Source organism: Phaenicophaeus curvirostris, chromosome 1 (genome assembly GCF_032191515.1).
Source record: "Phaenicophaeus curvirostris isolate KB17595 chromosome 1, BPBGC_Pcur_1.0, whole genome shotgun sequence".
Lineage (NCBI taxonomy): Eukaryota > Metazoa > Chordata > Aves > Cuculiformes > Cuculidae > Phaenicophaeus > Phaenicophaeus curvirostris.
In genome coordinates, this window is record NC_091392.1 from 44,503,097 (window position 1) to 44,525,098 (window position 22,002).

Here is a 22,002-nt window from a genome sequence, read left to right on the forward strand (position 1 = left end):
GCCTTCAATAATAAGAGCTATAGGAAAGTTAGGTAGTCATAAGGGAAAGACACAGTCAGGTTTGCAGTCTTGGAGATAAACTATAGGGGACTAAGATCAGTCCCCAGGTACAGAATACAACTGCCAGAGACTGTCTGCCCCACACTGCAACTGCACCCTCTCTAAGTCCCTGTAGTATTGACCAAAACCATGGTTAGCACAATTAAGGTCTCACAAGAACTGCATCAATATACAAGGGAAAAAATATATACTGTGAGTAGGAATACATACAGAGCAAGAGGAAGAACATGAGAGCATCTTAGGAAACTCACTGTGTCATTTTGGAGGTGTGTATATAAAACCTACAGAAAAGGAGGGGAATATGCAACTTTGCCAGATGGGCAGAATTTACTTTGCATTACACGATAAGTTTATGTATATTCTTCTCCCCCATACTTAGCAAAGAAGTTTCTTGTTTGCCAGCAGACGTCTTCCTTCCTTCTCCTTCCTCACTCAAACAGCTCTCCCATCTTCAAATAGACTTGCTGAGCTGGTGGTTACATCACAGGATCCTAGCAGTCAGTGAAAATCTTCAGATGTTATTTGCTCGGTTGGACTCTAGGAACAGGTAACAAATAATCCTGCACACCAGAAACTTTGCAGGCCAGGCATGCCAATTAGGTTTCAAACTTACAGCGCATTCCCTTGTGTATCACAAGCTGTAAGATCACTAACGTTGTCATTGTATATTTCTTCACCTCCTTCCTAAACCACATTGCTGCAACACTTGTTAAGTGGGAAGTTACGTTTTGTAACATTTTAGTAAAATATGGTCATCTAAAACCCTCCATCACTAGAAAAAAGAAAGACATAATCTATGTCTTTTCTAAATATGTTATCTGCCTCTTAAATTCAACATGCATGGTTTCTTCAGGTGGAACCTTTGTACCTGGAAAGCAGGTATGGCCTGTAGCATATCTTACAACTCTTTGGAGAGTACATTTTCTTACACAAGTCTGTACAGGATTGGTGTACCGCTAGAACTATGCACTTAATAACTATGTGTCAAGTAAGAAATGATTCATGGATCCTAATATAGCAAGTGATATGCTTATCTTTAAATATAAACTCTTTCCTTTACTTCCCATATACGGATATGCATCGTGCAGGGCTACGGATAATAGAATATTGAAGATAATGTATGTAAATAAGATTATGAATATACATCAGGAAGAAAAATAAGCAAGTTTAAAGAATAAGTAACCTTAAATACTTTTGTTGTTGTTGAAGATTTTGTTTCCTGATAACATTACCAGGAACATTTAAGAAAAAGGGAAAACATTATTTTGCCAGTTTGGGGAGGGGCAGGTTAGTTATTTATGCACCTTACTTAACTGTTTCTTAGTACCCTCAGATGCTCATTAATCTTCCATTTTTTCTGTACAAATTTTAACAAGTCAAGATCTAGGACAAAACTTTTTTTAAATGGGGAATTGTAGCTTAATACCACAGAAATTAACACTTCAATCCAAAGCATGGTGTTTGAAAACTCTTTTAACTTCTTATTTTTTACTGAGTGTTTTTACATCTGGTGGTGTCTTTTTACACCATGACTCCATGGTGGTTTTGAGATATAGAATTTAGATAGCAAACAATTCATGTTAAACATACATAGCTTGTAACTCAGTAAATTTGTTCAAGAAGAAAATATTTTAATTGCATGATCATTAAAGAAATTCTTGCAAGACATGTATTTCTTCAGTAATGAACTCCTCCTTAAGGAAAGCTGAATAGGTAACATTTGAACTCTTCTTCAGGAATATCTCCCTTTCAAGGAGTAAAATTATTGCATCCCAAAAAAAACTCAATTTGAATAGAAGCTGATAAAATAAACTCATATGTAATTTTATTTATTGAAGAATCTGATGCAATAATTTGTTGTTAGTTCTACATTGCAAAGAAGTATCAGAAAGCAGAAGACTTTTTCCCAAAATGCAGAAATAAGCAGTCTGTACAATTACAAAACGGTCTCTGAGGAACACCACAGATGTACAAGGTTTGATTCACAGAATTCAAAATAGTGGTCAGTGGAAAGAACATAGCAGAGATGGCCTGTGGTTTCTTCAATGAAATAAGAAAAACATTTTTTGATGCTGCAAACTCTGAATGCCCAATTAGACCTCTAAATGACAGAAATAATTACACATTCATTAGCACTAGGATACAAACATTCATCTCAGCAAGGGAAGAGAAAATTATGGTAGACTAGAAAAAAACTTTATGAAGATATTCTGGACAAATAATTAGCTCTAGGAGTGAGATTAGAGATTAGAGCAGGTCTTGAGGCTCAGGAAACTGATCTTTGTTGCAGGGTAACACTGACTTGCTTTGTGAATACGGCCAGTGATTTTATTAATCTATTGTTTGCTTTCTCTGGTCTTTATCTAGATGTTTCTATTACAGAGGAATGCTAAAACGCTGAAGAAGGTAACTAAGTACAGATTTGACAATAAAACATAAGATATTAATAAAAATTACTCTTTTCTAGCTCACTTTAAAGACTTGTTACAAGAAACTGTATGCAGAGAGAGATTACAGAAGGACTGCATAGCTACCTACTGGAACATCTCTATACGGCACTTATATGGCTCTTACTGTTTGAGTAGCACCTATTTCTGGACTAGTGTTGTAGACACTCAAGTCGTCTTTGTGAGTGATGTGCAACTCCCAAGGAAAGAAATGCTTCTTAGAAGGCTTTCTTCTGCTCAGAGACACCATGAGTTCTACATCCTGATCGGAGAGCAACCGGATCAGATCACCATCAAGGTCTCGGTAATTCAAAACAATGTCATCTTGGTCAAACTCCTGCCTGGCAGAAAAGAAATGGATTGATCACAGAGATCAAGGAATGCCTGGGAGATGCTGTATGGTGAACACTATAATGGCAATCTAACTCATTCTGCTAAAAGCCATGCAAAGCCTTGGGTGTCCTGGCATTCTTGGTAGAGCTAGTAATACAAATCATACAGCCACATTCACGCTGTGTTGTGCCTAAGCAAAGAAATATGTCAGAATCAAGAACCGCTTCCAGTAACACGACATGCATGGCTCAATTAATCTGTGAGTTTGATAAAATTCCCATACGTAAGAGCTGACTATTGTTGCTTCCCACTTTTGCCTACTCTTGGTTGCTTTTCTGAGGGGAATGTAGGATAGGAAATGAAAGAATATTAACACAGGTGCTCTGTTCTAAAATTTGATGTTCTAATGTTTTAATGGTCAAATGTAGATTAATCTAGTCTAGCACTAATTTAACAGGTGTTAGAAGGAGGTGTCCTGCATCCTGAAGAAGTACATTAGACAAAAGATCCTTGCATGAGGGTGTGGCTGGGATCTTAGAATGAGAAATGGAAACTTCTACCCAGCATAACTGAGTTAGAAGTGTGTAGCATTCCATACTTATTGGCAATCCCAAGGCAGACTAATATTTGCACAGATAGCCCTGGGGCAATTCAGAGTACAACTTCTCCAGGACACTTAAAAAGTATTTCACACCCAAAGCTTGGTGATAATCAAGTAGTATGTGGAAAATCTAGGGCTGGAGAGAACTTAACAAACATTTGAATGGTCCTAAACACACGACTAACTGCTTCCATTGTACCTCATCAATTCCATGAGATCTTTTAATGATGGAATGCTGCTCAGATCCTCTTCCACCGAGATATCCCTGTAGCAATAACAAATCTCATCATGACCTATCATGAAGATAATTGCCAGCATTTCTTCAGCACTAAACTGAAAGACTATTTTTCTCATTACCTGATAGTGCTTACACTCTCATCATGGTAATAACAACGAACTTTATTAACTGTATCTTCCTGCTGTGGTAAATCTTTTATGATCTTCACAAAAGCACATGGGAAAATCCCAGTAGCATCCCCAGCTGTTCCCTAGAATGATAGAAAGTGTTAAATGAAGAAAACTGTGCCATATTGGCCAAATTCAAAAAGTTCTGGAATTCAATTAATTTCCTTGGAAAGAACAGTAAGAATTTTTCTACTATAATCAAGAAAAGAAAGGCTATGTAAGTGACCTGGTGGCATCCCTACAAAAAGATTATACAATTGTGTAGTCAAATACAAGGCAGGGGAGTGAAACAGGGTGTAAAAAAATAAAAGTCAGATGGTTACCAAGGAAGACTGTGGTGTTTGAACAAGAAAAGATATCATATCAGCAAACACACAGTATGTTCTCCTCATCCTTTTTCAGAAGGATGCTGCATTGCCCGAATTCTGTCCAATCAAGCTGACATGTGTTGTGGTATGAAGCATGAAGTATATAGCAACTAACCCTGAGGCAAGAAACCAATTAATCGCTGAAATGGAGTTTCCGTCTATTTTCTGTGGCCTTCTTATGTTCTAATCAACTCCAAAGAACTTAAAAGCATTCCAGCAGAAGCAAATGAAAATTAAAACTGAAGTCTAGAGGGCAAAATTTGTAAGCTAAAAACCACCAAGGAAGGAAACAATTTCAAATTTGGAGTTTAGGATTTATTCTTGACAGTAAGACCTGATTATGATATAGTTTCTCTTTGAAAGGAGGAGACAGGTCCCAAGGAGTAGGAAAGCCCTTTCTAATCGTATATTTCAAGGTATGCTAATAACTCAGTGCTGCTATTGCACTCTTACCTCCAACCAGTCTTTGTTTACTCTGCTGAGTAGATAGATCAAGTCTCCCTTCTTGAAGCTGAGTTCCAATTTATTGGTTCCAGAAAAATCAAACAGTGCCTATGGAAAGTAACACTGAAATTATTAATTCACAGAATTACAAAAGTGAATCTTTCAGTTCTGTTCTTGGTGTGGGAGCATAAAGCGGTGCGGTAGTATGCACTTCGTTATCACAGATGTATTTCTGGGGTAATGTCATATATATGTCTGTAGTTTGCATTTCTCACGATCTCTTCTCCTACTCAGCACACACAAAAATGTTTTGAAGAAGTAGTAAAAGCACTCGGGTAAATGCGGCTCTGAGAGGGTTCCATGCTAGGATTCTTAAAGTGGCAGAACACTGAGTGCCAGATAAATAAATATAATTAAGTTGAAAACACTTAACAGCAAGCAAGTCAACAGTGCTGAAGACAACTGACAGCTTGAAAACTTGAAATCATAACAACTGGAAAAATATACGTTATTTCTGGTTGCAGTTTTATGGCTTTCAGATCTGCTGTAAAATCTCGCAGAGCCTTAAAAATTGCAGATGTGTTGTGTCCCAGTTTAAGGGCAACTAACTGTTGTTTTTACATCTAGCTTTCAGCCTTGAATACTGAACTAAGATTTGGAGAAGTCTGGGAAATTGTCATGTAGTTAAAATATAACTTAAGAGTCCTCCTTCAGGGGAAAAAGAAAAGAGGTAAGTCCATGCTACCACCCTAGCAGGCTGTTCTTGACTAATTAAAGTGGCTGAGTTATCAAAAATGTGCATCTCCCTCATTGTCTTTAGAGAACATGGTAACATTTGAATGCTCCTAAAGGAGTAAAAATGGAAAGGTGTTCTTTACTCTGTGTTGAGACAGTTATTTTGGTCTTGTTAATACCAAGATAATGGCTGCTGTTTTACTAGTAGTTCAAATATCTACTTACTAGCTCTTTCAAAAGCCTTTTTTCATCTATTGAAAAGTTTTTGTTAGGTATATTCAATACTAATAAATGAATAGATAAAAGAAGAGACGTGACTGATCCAAGACCTGCAATACTCAGTGTGAAAAACAAACCAAATGCTCAAAGCATTTCCACGGCCTTTTTTAATTTTACAAGGCGAAGTCACATGTTTTAGGAAGCAAGACCATGCTCAGACAAGCACTGGTTACAAATCAGTTCCATGTGCTTAATAGCAAGACAATATACAGCAAAATACAGCATAAGCACTTTTCAGTAGGACACCTACGTTACAGAAACTTCTAGGTGCCTCATCTGCAAAGCCTTTAAACATATGCTGAAATCAATGAGACTGAAGCTTGTGCTTGTTTTAAATTTAACTTATGGGTATTCTTATGCATGTGTAGATCATTTGGCATAAGTTGTACATGTCTCTCAATTTTGAACCACCTGCCATTGTAACTTCATGGTGGACCTTCTTATTACTCAAGTAAGGAGCAACGGGAAACTTCTTTCCATCCTTTGTTTCATCCCTGGATGTGAAAATAAATTCCTGTGTTAATTTCACTTTCCCTTCTTTCCCCAAGCTCTAATTGGAAAAGGCAACTTGATAGATGAGATACCAAAATAAAACAGAGTTCAATCTCCTATTCTATGACAGATTGTGCAGAGTACTCACTTCAGCCCGTGGGGCTGCCATGCGGTCAAAAACAGGCACTTGAGGTGAAATGCTTTTACTGCAAAGAAAGGAGACAACAGAGAGGTAAATATGTCATTCTAGGCATCAAAAATACTACACAACCAGTAGTACAGTGTCTGCATTTTCATTATTTAAGAGGCAGGCGAGCCATAGATCACTGGAGAAACTGCAAGAGAATCTGTGTGCAGCACTGAAGTAAATAAATGTGGATGCAACAACATTGCCCTAGTTCTCCCTGTTTCAGTGCAGAGCAGCAGCAATCTGATGATGTCTGCTGCTGAGAACAGATGGAATTTTTAATATAGTCAGTATCCTGGACCTCTCTTCCACAGTACTGCTCAGCCCCCCGTACTTTGCCTTCTGGGCATCCCCATTTCTAGCATTTATGGTGTTCAGTTCAAATTCTGCCATCATACACACATCCAGGAATGCATATACACATTCGGGTTTTGCACCATTTGAGGTAAACAAAAAAGAAGCAGGTCCATCCTTGCTATGTTGAAAGGAGAATTAATTTGTATGGAGGGTAATGAAGTATGACATCTACTTAGCAGCTCTCCAAAGAGGTGTCAATGCTGCAATGTAGGACAGGCCCCTGTTTAGACAAAGGACAGGAACAAATTAAGTATTCAGTTTCATTTAGTGTCTGAACCAGATCTCACTGAATTCAGTGCTGAAACTCACATTGACTTCAGTGGTGTAAGCCTATGTCCTTAAGCTTGGCCTCTATATTCTGCACATCAGAATAGATAATACCATTAAAGAATTATCAACAGATAGAGTTGAACAGTATTATTTTTAAAAGCAAATTATACTCCCATTTTGGAATTTTCCTTTAATGCAAGTACTACATCCACTTTAAAAAATCTGATATTATTGAAAACAAGAAATAACCTGTGACCACTCTGCTGCAAAGGTCCCCATATTAGGACTTTATGGTTTCACTTGGGAAACACAGTGGTGATCCTCATCTCTGTGGTGATCCTCATCTCTCTCTTCCCTCAAAACTGGACATCATCTCTTACATCAAGCCATGCTAAAAAAAAAAGCATGTCAATCACTTACACTCGGCGCGTCCGTGGGCGAAGCCGCCTCAGCCTGTGAGGCACCTGTTCACAATCAAAGTTTGAGTGGTAGAAGAATAGCCGTACGTCTTCATCCATCAACACCCAAACGGGTAAGCAGAGTAGATTCTGTGCCAAGAGCAAGTGGGAAGCAGAGTTTGGCAGTGGGAGACACCAATTCTCTATTTATTTACAAGTAACAAATATGCCTCTCTGACCTACAGGATCACGAAGGATATTCATTACTGCCAGAAACCTCCCTCCTCTCCCTTCTCACTCAGCAGGACACAGATGAATATCTGACAGTTTCTCCTGTTTACTCCTAGAGTTGGCCAATGTATTGCTTCACTCTTTTTGTGCCTGATTTACTGCAGAAGGGGTAAATGGCTTTTTATGTTTCTCTTCAGAACATGAATGACTGTGAAAAGAAGGCAATCTTAAGTACTAGAAGTCTTGGCCAGTGTTTAGGACTTTTTAGGCCTTCAGCTAACCTGAAAAAAGAATTTCTCTCCTCAATGTTACTGGCTGCATCTTCACTGTAGAGCAGGTACCCCCAGAAGCCAACCCCACCCTTCTAGTCCCTTAGGTGCACATACCAACTCCATAATCACACAACATCTGGAGATCCTCCATTTCCTCGTACATCTTGGGTTGGTTTTATTAAGGAGATATATATATATATATACATATATATATAGGCAGGGAGTGAGTCTTTGTGAACTGCATACTGCAGCAAATCCTACAGTCTGAACAATCTTGGGGATAAAATTGCAGATTGTTCCACAATGTGGACACTGCATCTTGAGGAAAAACAATACAGGGAGAACCAGATACCTAGGTCTGTAATGGTACTGTCTCACTTGGCTGATTTTGAGGGGTAAGTCACTGCAGTGCTCACTGCAGTTTCTACCTTAAAACTAAGTGTTACCTTAATGTAGACATTTAGGATAGGAATTCTGCTTTCAGCAATTTCCCTTTTGGCCCCAACATACACTTTTCCTGGAAAACATAAAACCTGTGACAGTTACTGAAGAAAAAAAATGGAGCCTGTCAGAGAAATTATGCAATCAGGAGAAAGTAGGAGCTCCAAGAAAATACATATTTTCTAAAGGATTTTAGGCTTCTATGTGAACTTTATCACGAACGGAGGGACTGCCAATGGAACCTGACTTCTCCAGCATCCAGGGCTGGGTACTAGTTCCTTCTCACAACTGCTTCCCTGCAATGCGCTCCCGTTTAGTACGGTCTGGGGCTGAGAAAGCTGCTAATCATGCACAGATTTGGTACTGGCAGCTTACCTGGCAATATGGGGAGTGTGCAGGTAAAAGGACTATTTTTGCTCTCTGGCCCGTATCTCTCTTCCAGTTTGGTGTGCAGGTCATAGAACTGACGATAGCGTCGGAAAATCAGGTATCTGCCACCACCTTTAACTTTTACTTCAATGACAAACATCTGAAACAGAGAAGGGGGATTCATGCTGATATTTGTACTTACAAAATAATACTTACAAAAATACTTACCAAAAAGGAAGTGAGGTATAAAATAGAAACACCAGTGCTCTGGTAGCGTGAATATTTTCTTAGGGACAGAATACTAGGGAATAGCACGTTAGCACCAGACATATCTGGGGGTCCAGCTTTCCCCTGGATCATGACCCTCTGGCTGCTATCTATTACATATATGTGGGGGTCCAGCTTTCCCCTGGATCATGTCCCTCTGGCTCTTATCTATCACATAATCTTAAAAGGAAACCTGGGAAGATTAGACACTACTTTATGCTTACACACCTACACTCAGTGACAAACAAAACATATTAGGGAGGCAAGTACAAATATTTTATAGCAGAATGCTTTGGACATCTAAATTTACAGACAGGCATCTAAATCAATTGATTTTCATAGCTAAAGGCATTCATGGCTCTTTTTGACTTTAAAGCACATAATTTCAGAAATTATGGTCTGACCAAAGGTAAGGCCAGAAAAAGATGCTTAGTTGTCTTACTTCCACTGCTCTCCTCCAACCACTGTCTTGTTTCTTATCTCTTGCCAAAATTGCTTTGCTCCAAAGGAGACCACAATTTGCATGCACTGACTTCTGAGTCATGTCGCAGCCAGATCCTTCAGCAAACAAAGACTGAGCAACCAAACGTCACTATATTGCAGAGTGAAACCTGCTTACTACTGTGGGAAGTTTTCATGAGCAACGTTTCCAGTAAAAGCAGCAAACCTTCCAGAAGTCAGACTGGTCTTATACAAAACCTCTCTTCAGAAAATTTCATAGTGCTTTCACTACTATTCCCTTCCTTCATGCTATTTCATGATTTATCAATATGCTACCTTCTGTGGAGATGGAAGCATTCTAATTTACCAGTACCATGGAATAAAGAAGACAAAACCCTGCTCTTCTACCCTCTTTGAATTCTGTTCCCACTGTCTTCAACAAAGGTACAGCACTCAAACAGGAAATCAATCAGAAATAAAGCAAGTATTTAGAAAACATGCAATTTTAAAGGATACTTCTGTCACATTTCATGCAGATGATAAATTTTTAGATAAAATCTGTGATAGACTAATCACCATTCCAGGGGAAAAAAAAAAAAAAAAAAAAGAAGCACTGAGAAGTTCTCCACATGGAACAATTCATGCCAAAAAGCAGCTACACGAGATTAACTGCATTTTGCTCCCACAACCAAACCAGTCACAGATGAGGGCATATAGAGACAAGAAAAATCTCCCTTCTTACATAATAATTAGTAAAGCCTTTCTTCTCTTCAATATCTGCAATGTTGGCTGAAACAGGTACATCATCTGGAAGCTGGTCAAAATCGCTGTCAAGTAAGAACAGAAGATTTAGGTTACTTATATTGGCATTAGCTCTCAGAGGTCTCTATGCCATTCAGAACAAAGACAGTTAGGCAACATAACAGTATCTAGTGTGAAAACTAAGAAGTTAGAAACTTGTGGTGTCATTCTTTTCTTCTGGAAGTCTGATATTGAGATGTCCAGTTTCCATAAGTTCAGCACAAGTCAGTGACAGGTGTGAAGATTCCTCAAGCCTGAAAAACATCCCTATCATTCCTAGGCTCGCTAGAGTAGTAGGAGTACAAAAGAAACACTTGAGCTGACAAGCTTTTCCTGAGAAATGTGATCAGCTGTGGATGCATTCTTAATCCTTCCTACAGCATCTAGTAGACTTAAAATAATGATTCTGCAGCAGTATCTCTTATTCTAAGGAGATCATTTTATACCATGATTTATGTCATTATTATTACTGCATTACTGTAGGGAATAGGAAACAGTTCTGAGAAAAGGACTTGTTGTGTTACGTGCTGTAGAAACTCACAGCACAAAGTTAATTCTTAAAAGCCATACACTCTGTGTAAGATGCATATGATGTCCCTTATACATATAAGAAACAACGGAAAGATAAGCACAACCATAAAAGAAAGGCAATGAAAAAAAGACATAGTATTGTTCTATTTGATAACTAGTGGCACCTGCACTAGCTGTCAAGTTTTTTTGTAAACATCACAGTAAAGCAGTCTCCTAAAGATGCTTTGAAAAAAAAGTGGCCCAGCAGATATCTACATGGAGACTTCCCAGTCACAGCAGACAACATGAAGCAAGCACAAAGACACTTGTCTGAAAATGCCAAAAATGCGTGAAGAAACACATGATAGTGGGCAAGGTTAGAATAAGATTTGCAGATCCTAGAAAGTACTAGATTTGAAGCAAGAAGGGAGGATCTGTGCAGTAACACATAATGGGCAACCATATGACTACACCCTCATATTTCTTGTCTATATTGTTCACGAAATAAACCATCGGGGACTGGCAGGTGCTTTTACCTCTGAGACCTTCTCCCTGGTACATCATCTTTGACAAACAGAAGACAAATTCACTTTTCTTCGAACTTACAACTCAATGTTATTAGAGTGGTATTTACATTTATGTTTTAGTAAAAATGATCAAAAATGAGGGAAAAAGAATAACAAATGAGGCAGACAAAAAAAGGAAAAACTTTAAAAAGGATCATCTAAGAAATGCCAAATTGACATAATGTTAAATATTTTGATAATACAAAACCCCTAGCATTTGGCTAAACTTATCCTACTAGAAGAATAGCCCAAGCAGGGGCTTCCACACTGCGTAGCCCATCTGAAAGGCTGAAGTGCTGCAAAGTCTTGCAGTAGTTTGCTGTATGAGGGGGATGACATGAATCAGCACCACCCACAACACCATAAATACTACCACTTAACATGAAGAGGGATGTGGTTATAGGATCAAGAGACAGAACTACTCATATCACAAACCCCAGTAAAAGCGAAACTCTTCGCAGCTGTAAAGGGAGCAATGACACACTATTGTCCTAGGTGGTGAATATTCCCCAGGAAAAGAAGAAAGAAAGTCCATTCCAGCTCAAGAAACGGTCTGCTCCACACTAGGCAGCCTAATAGTTTGGAAGATACAATAACAAGAAGCCTTTCAGAATCGTCAAAGAAGCTTACAGCCAAATTAAATTAACAGATCGCAGCAGTTACATGGAGGCTTGTGGGGAGGCGGGAGGAGGGACAGACACATTACCTCTTTTCTCGCAGCTGTCGGGGAAGAGACATGGTTTCAGCTTCTCAAATCCAGATGGCTAAGCGCTATTTCTCCACTTCTTGAGCAGTTCCTGGTTGAATAGGATGAACACAGTCAAAACAATTCTCCCTGCGTGAATCAAGAGTCCTTTGCAAGGCCTCAGAGATCTTTTCTTAATGTTCGAGTGTCAAACGATGTTTTTGTACCTCCCCACCCCCATGAGATAGAGGAAGTACTAAAGGAAAAAGTCATAAAGAAAGGCTGTTGTGCGATGTCTGTCATGTATTAAAATTGCCACAGTTGAGAAACTGAAAGCCCAACAAAAAGCAGAAGCCATGAGCCATATATTCCGTTGTCTACCTCTTCACCAAAACATCTGTCTCTGTGGAAAGCCCATATCCTAGCTCAACAAATTCTATTTGGGGTATTTCCCAGCTAAAATGTCTACAAATACACCTCTACACTAAAGTTTGTAAACTAGGATTAGTAATTCCGATTCCTTCTTGAGGATTCCTGAGAATCCTCCTTTCCAGGGACCAAGAACCAGGAGGTGGAGCTAAAGAATAAATTTTCAAGTGGGAGTAAAAAGTATGGTCAGGAAATTCGACCTTGTCAAACATATAGGTAGCAGGATGTCAGGCACTGGAAATTAGAAAATAAGCTTTGAAGGATGGATCAATGCAAGTAAGATATTAGTCCTTGAAAGAGCAGAGATCTTTTCAGCTTCATGTGCTCAAAACAATTTGCCATCCAAAGAGAATCATGACTGCCCTGCTTTGTACACAAAGGCAGTGTTATAGCATTTGTAAAACATCAGTTGACAATCTTTGAAGAAGAAAATAAAAGGAAGAAAGTGACGAAACCGTCATTTCCTAACACTGCGGATAAGTTGCAGCATAGCTTATCTGTCTTTGTCAAAAGCTGTCACATATACTATCTTTGCCTCCCCATTTCAGGCTTTGAGTCTCTTCAGTTTTCATGTTCAGTACATATTTGGTTGCTTTTCCTCTTTCTCAACTGAACAAAGCAAAAGTCAACCAATATCCTTCAAAATAAAATTCTATTTACAATTGTAAGCATCAGCCTTGAGATGCATTTCACTGCATTTTAATGAAATAAATTCTTCACCCATCTCTTCCCTGTAGATAACTGCAGGCCCCATCGTCAGATTTGAGAGGGGGTGTAGTTTCTTTTGATAAGAAAGGACAAGAAGAAGCTACAAAAGTCTGAACTGTATTTTTGGACTGATCTGCTACTTCATGCTGCCCACATAGACTTAGCAAAGTAGTTTTAAGTGCTGATGTTGGATATAACTATTTCCCAGACCTCCACTGTCTCCTGTGTATTCCATGTTCTTGATTAGTCCTGCAGTCCTTATGTAACCCAAAGTCAGGCTTTTTCCTTTACCTTGAGTGAGAGAGACAATAATCAAGTTTTCTAACTGCAATCCTCTTGCTTTCTCCTGACATTCAGAAGGAAATACAAGCAGATCACCTTGACCAGAACTCTTAATCACAAGATCAATATATATGAACTCATGAAAATTCAGGGGGCCCCTCTTGACAGGTGTAAAAAAGATTGTGGAAAGCACAAGGACTGTGCAAACTTTAATAGAATTGAAAGAGAAAGGCTGGAAGGGTTCTTTTAAGGTAACTGTCTATATTTGATGCCTATCATCGTTTTGACAAGAAAATCATAGAAACGATGTTCTAGTCTTTTCAAATCTCTTGGAAGATAATTTAGATACAATGCAAATACGTGTTTTAAGAGACAGAGGATATGATTCAATGCAAAAATACTTGCTCATTATTTTCCTGGAGACATGGCTTTTCCAGAACAAGTTGATAGACAACCTCACAGACAAATTATCTATGCAACTGCTTTGCAGTAAGATGAGTAAAACAAATTGAGAGCAGCTCCTCATTTCCACTATTCCCTAATAGAGATTATAGCTGGTAATAATACTAATCTGACAGAATAACACTAAAACTGCTAAGGAAGTTTCTGATTCTGCAATATTTTCTTATTCTGAACTAAACCAAACCCAAGACCTTCTTTTCTGATAAGAAGGCAAATTCCTGCCTTAGAGCAGTGGATAACTGACTGGTTAGAAGTCTCACTTAGTCTGTGAGGACTAAGATTTGAAATACTACTTTGCTGTGTTCTTCTGTGCCACATCTGTTCCTCAACTATCAGGTGTTTTCTCTCAATTTCTACTATTCTGCTACTATAGTAGAAATAGCAATTTCTGCTGTTTGAGCTGAGGAAACAGGCTTGGTCTATTCAAACCCACATTCTCTCTCTGTTCAAATAATTACTTTATTATTGATGAATGAAATAAATGTCCATTACAAAATTGATACCTTAATGACAGTACCTATGTCAAGAGATACGCCTACATTAGGGGAGTATCCAATTTCATCAGCTGACGTGGCCAGCTCTCAGTTTTGAGAAAACACTATGGGCAGCATGGTCATTTCAGCACTGTGCACCAACCGTGTGCAAGAGAAAGCAGGAACCCAAGTGGAAGAATTAGTGACAATTTAATTAATTAAAGACTACTAAGAAAATCCTCAGAAGACTGACTCATCACCACATGCTGACACCATTACATACCTTTTCACAGTTCAGCACCAACTGTATTATTTTGGCCGTGTATGCCTGTAAGCTGTGAAATTGTGGCCTTCTGCTTAATGCACACGTTGTTAGAAAATACTTATACAAAGATAAATGACACCTTGGAAATCTGAGAGTATCAGCTATAACCAAACAGCCAGAACAAACATGGAATTTTAATGTAAAATGGGAATGTATTCCCAAGTCACCAAAGATACATGAACTACTAATAAAAGGTAAGTCAAAGGAACTTAGCAAAACCACTTTGCTGAATCAATTCTCATGACAATGCTACATGTCTCTGTGCATGTCTCTACACTCTAGAATAATGGCTTCTCTCAGATGCACCTAATGCTAGAATTGCGCTGCATATTTCTGTTCGATCTCCAGCCATAGCATAAATTTGTTAAGTGACATAATAAAATGAATAAGAATAATATTTGTAAAAGATGCCTGGTCTCATCACAGATTAATCTATAAAGGAAATAACATTTTAATAGTCACTGCAAGAAAGCCGAATATCAAACAGAAACACATACAGCAGAGTTCGCTTGCAAGATACTTTCATTCAACCTGTTGTTTTCAAAGGATATGTGGAATATTTGTTTCTGTATCGATGTATCATTAGTAGTTGAGTGTCTTTTCTTCCATAGTTGCTTGAGACTGAGCTGCAACTCATGACACTGATTTGGAAAAAGTGATATCACTATGTTTCATTTTCTATTCACATCACATACTTTTACGCTTTCCATCAGCTTTACAGAATGCTTTAATACACCTTTGCAATATTTATTTCAAATACAGTCATGTTTAAACCCCTTATCATTATTATAATAGCACACAAATAACGAATTACAGCTCTGCTTCTCATCTCTGCCCTGTAATCTTTAGTGCTTTTTTGCAGGTAGTGTTACAAAAGACTTAGAAAGTAGTTGGTCCACTGGTAAGCTATGAAATCCTCTTTCTTCAGTATTTGCTTTCAGGACAGATGAAAACAAACCCATAAAAAAAATTGTTGAATTTGTCCTATCTTTCTGAACTTCTCAAAAACAAAAAACACAAAAAAAACCCAGAAAGGACATAGGTTGAGCTGATTCATTTTATATTCTTCATTAAATAAGGACTCAATCCATATTGGCTGAGTACATGGATAGTCTCCTTGCCACACATTGTGTTGAGAGGGGAAAAAAGGCACAGAAGTACAGATAAACAGAACTTTGGAAATTTGCTTTGATTTAAATCTGGGCACAGTTTCCGTGACTGCTTGTTTAGGGTGAAAAGTAACTTGTAGGCATCTGCAAAAAAGGACTATGATCACACCCTGCTGATAAAAGCACAACTAAACAATCTACCCTGAGATAAAGAAATGTAGAGGTCAGCACCTACCACTGTTCCTGACAGTGAATTTCTAGAATAAATTACTCCTCAACATAAAAGGTCTTTACAGAACCAATTATTAAAGAAACAGCAGACCTTTTTTTTTTAATGACATTTTTCTTGGAACTTCAAACTAAATCCCATAACCAAGTCTTGGCTTTTGCATCTCAATTGCTTGAGCAGAACAAGGAATAAGTATTGCAGGGAAAGATACCACAAAAAAGTGAGTTTTTTTCTTTAGTCATTATCGGTTATTTTGGAAATATGCATTCCACAGTACCATACTGGGTTTTCTTAGTTTGTGATGCCATAGCCAGATCTTGACACCTTTTCTTATGCAAAGCAATGTCCAAAGTAGAATTATGATCTTCCTCTCTGTGGAAAACAATTCTTCCTTTACAATAATCCTGCTTCCTTTTAAAATCTTTTTAAAAGTTGGGTATTGAAGCCCAAGATTAGGCTAAGAGAAAAAAAATGGAAGCTCAGAAACAGCAAAAGAACATTTCTTCATCCAGGTAGCAAATCACTTCCAGAACAGAAGATGCAAATAGGGGAAAAAATAGGGCAGAGCTTGTCTCTGCTGCTGTGTATGACAGATGTGGGCTGGAGGTGGACCTGTATGCTACAGTCGACTACCAGTGTCAAAATCTAGTAACTGGTCATTGCAGACAAGGAAGTAGAAGAGCTCCAAGAACTCCTGAGAGAACTATGCCTACAACCACTCCCCTAGAAGCTTAAAACCTAGTTTTAAATTCATAGCAGCAGTGAACCTTTGTGGCAGGAGAATATCTGTGGTTTAGTCACCTAATCATCTTGAGAGACAAAAATCTGCCAGAGTTATTGATACCTGCGACAAAGAAAATCCTGTTTCATCTGTTTCACAAGTTCAAAAGACCTTTCCAAATTATTAAAAAAAAAAAAAAATCACTGAACTTTCTCAAATCTCAAAGTAGGGTTGGGATTTTTTAAAATTTGTGCAGTGCTGCATTCAAACTATCCTATGCTGTTCCTAATAGTTTAATTTCCCCATTCATTTGATGAAGTCTTGTGACTAAATTCCTTTTACTTAATTTAGCATCTTTAGATAAGTGTCTTTAGTTAAGTGGAAGTTCTCTGAATAGACAGGGAAGAGACAGGCACCACTGGCCAGTAAATTAGACATCAAGTGGGCCAGCTCCCGCTCTGAAGGTTTTATCTGTCTCCTTGGAATATACATGAATTATAAAGTAACTGTATTCCCAATATTGTCACCTCAGGTTCCTAAAGATAAGGAAATAAATCTGTGCCTTACTGGGGACCTAGTTATTACTGGTATAAAGGTACCTTCCCATTTGGGACTCAGCTATATTTGGACATGCACTTTTACACTGGTATAATTGTATTTACCCTAGGGGAGTTGTACTACTTAAGCTACACTGATATAGTCAAAGAAGCACAATTTTCCGGCACAGACACATCCAATCTGCTCATTATAGAGAGTTTATGGATCATTTTCTAATGGTTCATTAATTGGGACAATATTCCCTAATAAAACTGAGGGACGAGGGGGCTAGAGATTAGTATAGGCAGGCAAGAGGCAAATATAGAGGCAATAAGTATCAAGACCCTGTAATTTTCAAACTTCTATTCTGTCAGTATTCCTCACGGCATATACTTACAGTCTTTCACCTGCTGCCTCACCTACTGGCCTTCTATTACTTCAGCCTTTATTCCTTGAAAGATAAGCCTGAGGAATGAGCCCACCAGTTACCATACCAATAAGCAATCTGATCCCAAACCAGCTGCCAGCCTGTGCATGGCAAGCGTCGAAGGCTGCAGCCTGTTTCTCCCAACAGGCAGAAGGCTGCCTTGTTATGTGAAGCTAAAGAGATAAAGAGACCTCACAATTGGCTGCATTCAGTTTGGCCACTGGCTTGCTGTATGATTCCTTATGCCTCAGCTTTGCCACAAGTAAAATGGAGCTGGCATTAATACTTTTCTCGCAGAGAAAGGTAAGGAGGAAAAAGGCTCAAGAGAAGTATGGTTCTTTGGAAAAGTCAGGGGAAAACTGAGAAACTATAACCATTATTAGGTGCTACACCCAGGCCAGGGCAATCCCCAATTTCAGTATGCGATGGGGATGATGCGATTGAGAGCTGCCCTGCAGAGAAGGACCTGGAGGTGCTGGTTGATGAGAAGCTCACAGCCAAGAAGGCCAACCGTATTCTGGGCTGCATAAGGAAGAATTTCTTCACCATGAGAGCAGTGAGGCACTGGCACAGGTTGCCCAGGGAAGCTGCGGCTGCCCCATCCCTGCAGGTGTTCAAGGCCGGGTTGGATGGGGCTTTGGGCAGCCTGATCTAGTGGAATGTCCCTGCCCATGGCAGGGGGTTGGAATTGGATATCTTTAAGGTTCCTTCCAACACAAACCATTCTATGATTCTCCTTAGCAACCCTCCTGCTCTCAAAATCACCTACAGTGCAAACTGAAAATAGTATAAAAATGTAGCTCATTAAAAATGTGCCAGTAATACCCTGATGCCAGGCCTTAGAACTGATTCCCAAACTCTTAGAAAAGAACGCAGTTGCTAAACTGCCATGTATGTCAAGCAGCAGTAGACAATGGGCCTGCCCTACTACGGAAAACAACAAGGAAACAAAAGTAAGAGCAGCTTTCTGCCCCAGAGTGCTATCAAATCTGGGAATACATCGTCCTGCTTGTGGATTGCTTCATTAATCTGAGCCAAGCAAAAGTAGTGGGGGAACTTAAGGTTGGGATTTCAAGAAATTAATCTGTGGTGACAGCGTCAGCCTAGGAAAGTCCCTGCCCTCACGTACTCTCGGTTTTCATGCCCCACAGGAAGGCGCATCTGAGGCTGTACTGCAAAATATATCAGCTAAGTGACCCTGCTGTGAAAACATTCTTTTAAGCCATGTATCAATTTCCCAGCCCAGCTCACAGCACAGACATCAATACAGAGAATGAACAGTGAAGAATACATTAAACCAGGATTGCTAGCTGATAACTTTGACTTACAAAAGCAGACTGAGAACACAGTGAATGTACGTATGTACATTTGCCCTAACAATTCAGGCAAGTGTACATTTCTGTCTCTTGGCAATCTCCACATCACGAGCTAACACAGCCTTTCACACACATACCCTTCAGGGCAATCCAACACTGGTGTGGCAACCACTTTTATGATGTAAGGAAGGAGCCAAAACACACCCTTAAACCATGACCTTTTGTGTAATAGTTTTCTGAATGAGATAGCTGCTGCTGAGATAGTACCTAAAGAATCCGGTCCTTGAATAGCTGCTTCTCTCTCTGCTTTTGTGCCTTTGCCCTGTTTGCCATCACTTTTTCCAGTTTTCCAAATTGCACTACTAACAATTTGTTTAAGCTGTTGCACACTTTGAACGTAGTACCACTACAGCAGGTTTCTGGCCAGGAATCAGACCACAGGGAGGTGAAAAGGAGGGCAGAAAACTATATTTCAATAGCACTTCTTCATGAGTGAAAAGTGATGTCCTTGTGAAAAGACAAAAAGTAAGTAATCTTCAGAATAAAGGAAAAAGAGCAAGTGAAGGTGGAGAAAAAAGGAAGAAAAATCAAACCACTGTTACTAATGTATAAAATAAAGTCCATTTACTACCCAAATAATCTTTGCTCCAAGCCAGCTGGTTAGGATAGTCTCAGATATGTCTGCTGCAAAACAGTAAAAAGTAGAGGAGGATTGATGCCCCGTTCCAGTTCTTTCTGTTCCACCTCTCGCCTCTGAGTTCTGCTGAATGTGACATTTTTCCCTGGCGCCTAATACACAGAACTCTGCTGCTAATTTTATGCACAGAGTTCTCATGCTGTGTAATTTGAGGCCAGAGACTCCTCCAACAGCCTGCCAGACAGAGTACACACACCCTTCAACATTGCTTCTGCTGCAGAGAAATGGGGGCAGGGAGAAGGAACTCAGCCAAACAAGAAATAAGTAACAAGCTTCCCAAGCTGTCTGGACAACTTTTGGCTCTCAAATCTACCTGGGATCTATCTCCAGCTTTCCCTGTCCTGTTTGTCAACAGCCCAGTCCAGTTGATTTGCCAACAGTTACAAAAACTCAGTCAGCTCCGAGCATTGATTTCTCCCTTACTTTTTTCCTGTATTATATTCTGTCTGATTGGTCTAAGACTAAATCAGGCTGTTGGCCACAAGGCTCTTTTAATGCTGTCCCGAGATGACATAAGAAGTGGTTTCTGCAAGATTATAATCAAGGACTTAAAAAACAAACTGAGGTCTCTTTTTCCTCACCTTGGTTAACATCTCTGCATTTCACAGAGATAGTCTGCACTGTAACATTCCACTAAAATGGGAAAACCTGGCCTGATCGTGCTCAAAAGGGGTTTGAACTGGATGTATCCCAATTAACTGACTAGAAAAGCCCTTGTGCCAGGTGCCCATCTTTGCTTCCAGCTAACTGGGCCAATTTTTGCTGAAGCCTCTTAGTGGAATCATCACTTTCTGCAGCAGAGGAAGTACTGAATTAGATCCATTTTTCATACTACTCACTTCTGCACTGGGGCTGATGATGCCAGAAGGAAAATGTCCTATACCATTGTCTCCTCCCAGTTCCAATTTTTCTCATCGTGACTGTATCAACCAATAGACAGTGAGGGAACTACAGGCTAAAAACAAAAAAAATAACTTTTACACTGGAATTATGTCAGTAACTTCTCCTACTGCAAATACTTTATGCCAGAACAAATTAAACTGCACTGTCTAAAGACTTCTTTGGGTAGTATGGCATCCTCCTCACTAATGCTTCTTCTGTTATAATCATGTTGACCAGCAGTATTAAGTACAGATCTGGTCTTTAAAAAATGACAGATTATAGGCCCTGCTGTACAGAAAGTGCTTTTACAGCCCAGAGACCTATGAAACTAAATAAAATCTTTCTTGAAAATTTTTGAAGAGCTGAAACCTTTACTGCTGTTTGTCATCAACAGAACATCATGAGCTGTGATACTCAAAGAACTTTCTTTGCAGTTCCTGTCATCATGAAATATGTGCCTGTGTAGAGAGAACAACGGAGTAAGGACTGGGAAGAGGAACATAGTCCTTTAAACCATATCTAGGGTGTGGGATAAACAAAAGATTAGGCATAAAAATCAGCTAAATTCATATGCTGATCTGGTACAGACATAAACGTGCTCTCTGGAGAAAGAGAATTAGAGGAAAACTAGGGACAATGGGCAGTTGACAAAAAGAGGAACAGAATAGGAATAAATAGGGATGTGTGGAAACAATCTAATGTAAAGAAGGATTGTGAAGAATCTATTCCTCCTCTAAACACGTGCATTGCATTTCCAGACTTGACCTACATGTGTCTGGCTATCTAATTTATGAGAGACATGAGGCTGACCAGCCAGCAGGCTGGTCATAAATTATATCTTTTAGATAAGCCAAGATGATTTACATGAGAAGAGAGGAAGGGGAAACTAACAAGAATCTCGCCCTTGCCCTCCTGGGCACTGCCTGGCATACACTTAGTTGGCACCTAAAAGACTGCAGGAGTCCTGAGGTAGCAATATTCCTTGCCAAGACTTCTCCATTATAAAAGCTAGTAGATCAGAGCCTTTTTTCTACTGTCTGACAGCATGGCTGCCTAGCACAACTATACTTTCAGATCCACGATACTTGAAATTTTGCTGATGAAGCTTTGCTCAAATAATTGGGTTTTTTCCTCTTATTTTATATATTAGCTCCTTTATTTCTCTCAATATATGCAAGAGAATTATAGTTCTTCTCTACCAAATGCTTATAAAGCTGTACCTGCAATACCATGATTAGTTTTGGAGCCCGCAAAACAAAATAAATATTGACAACTTGGAGAGAGTTCAACAGAGAACAAATAAAGCTGGACCATACGATATATGAGGAAAGGCTGAAGTAAATGAGTGTCATGGTTTAGCTCTGACCCATCCTAACTGGCAGTCAAACACAAGCAGTTGTAATCCCAATTCCCTTATCCCCACCTCCACAAGGAAAGTGGAAAGGG

The 22,002-nt window shown here is 39.1% G+C and overlaps 1 protein-coding gene across 1 annotated transcript; it reads right to left on the reverse strand.

Moving 5' to 3' along the window:
* Positions 1-1,486: 1,486 nt before the first annotated feature.
* Positions 1,487-12,394, reverse strand: NCF4 (neutrophil cytosolic factor 4). The gene is made up of 10 exons (XM_069856578.1): positions 11,981-12,394; positions 10,140-10,224; positions 8,696-8,849; positions 8,326-8,396; positions 7,399-7,526; positions 6,313-6,370; positions 4,668-4,766; positions 3,799-3,929; positions 3,641-3,706; positions 1,487-2,848 (listed from the first exon to the last, which is right to left on the reverse strand). The coding sequence occupies exons 1-10, from the start codon at positions 12,010-12,012 to the stop codon at positions 2,620-2,622; spliced, it is 1,053 nt and encodes a 350-aa protein (XP_069712679.1). The 5' UTR covers positions 12,013-12,394; the 3' UTR covers positions 1,487-2,619.
* Between the last annotated feature and the right edge of the window lie 9,608 nt (positions 12,395-22,002).

Bases quoted from the DNA above. Each gene is read 5' to 3' on its own strand.
- NCF4 (XM_069856578.1), bottom strand. From the start codon at position 12,012: ATGTCTCTTCCCCGACAGCTGCGAGAAAAGAG. The intron at 7,527-8,325 runs GTAACACTTAGT...CTCTTGGCACAG, and splicing joins TCCTAAATGTCTACATTAAG to AATCTACTCTGCTTACCCGT. The intron at 2,849-3,640 runs GTACAATGGAAG...CTTTTCTGCCAG, and splicing joins GATCTCATGGAATTGATGAG to GCAGGAGTTTGACCAAGATG.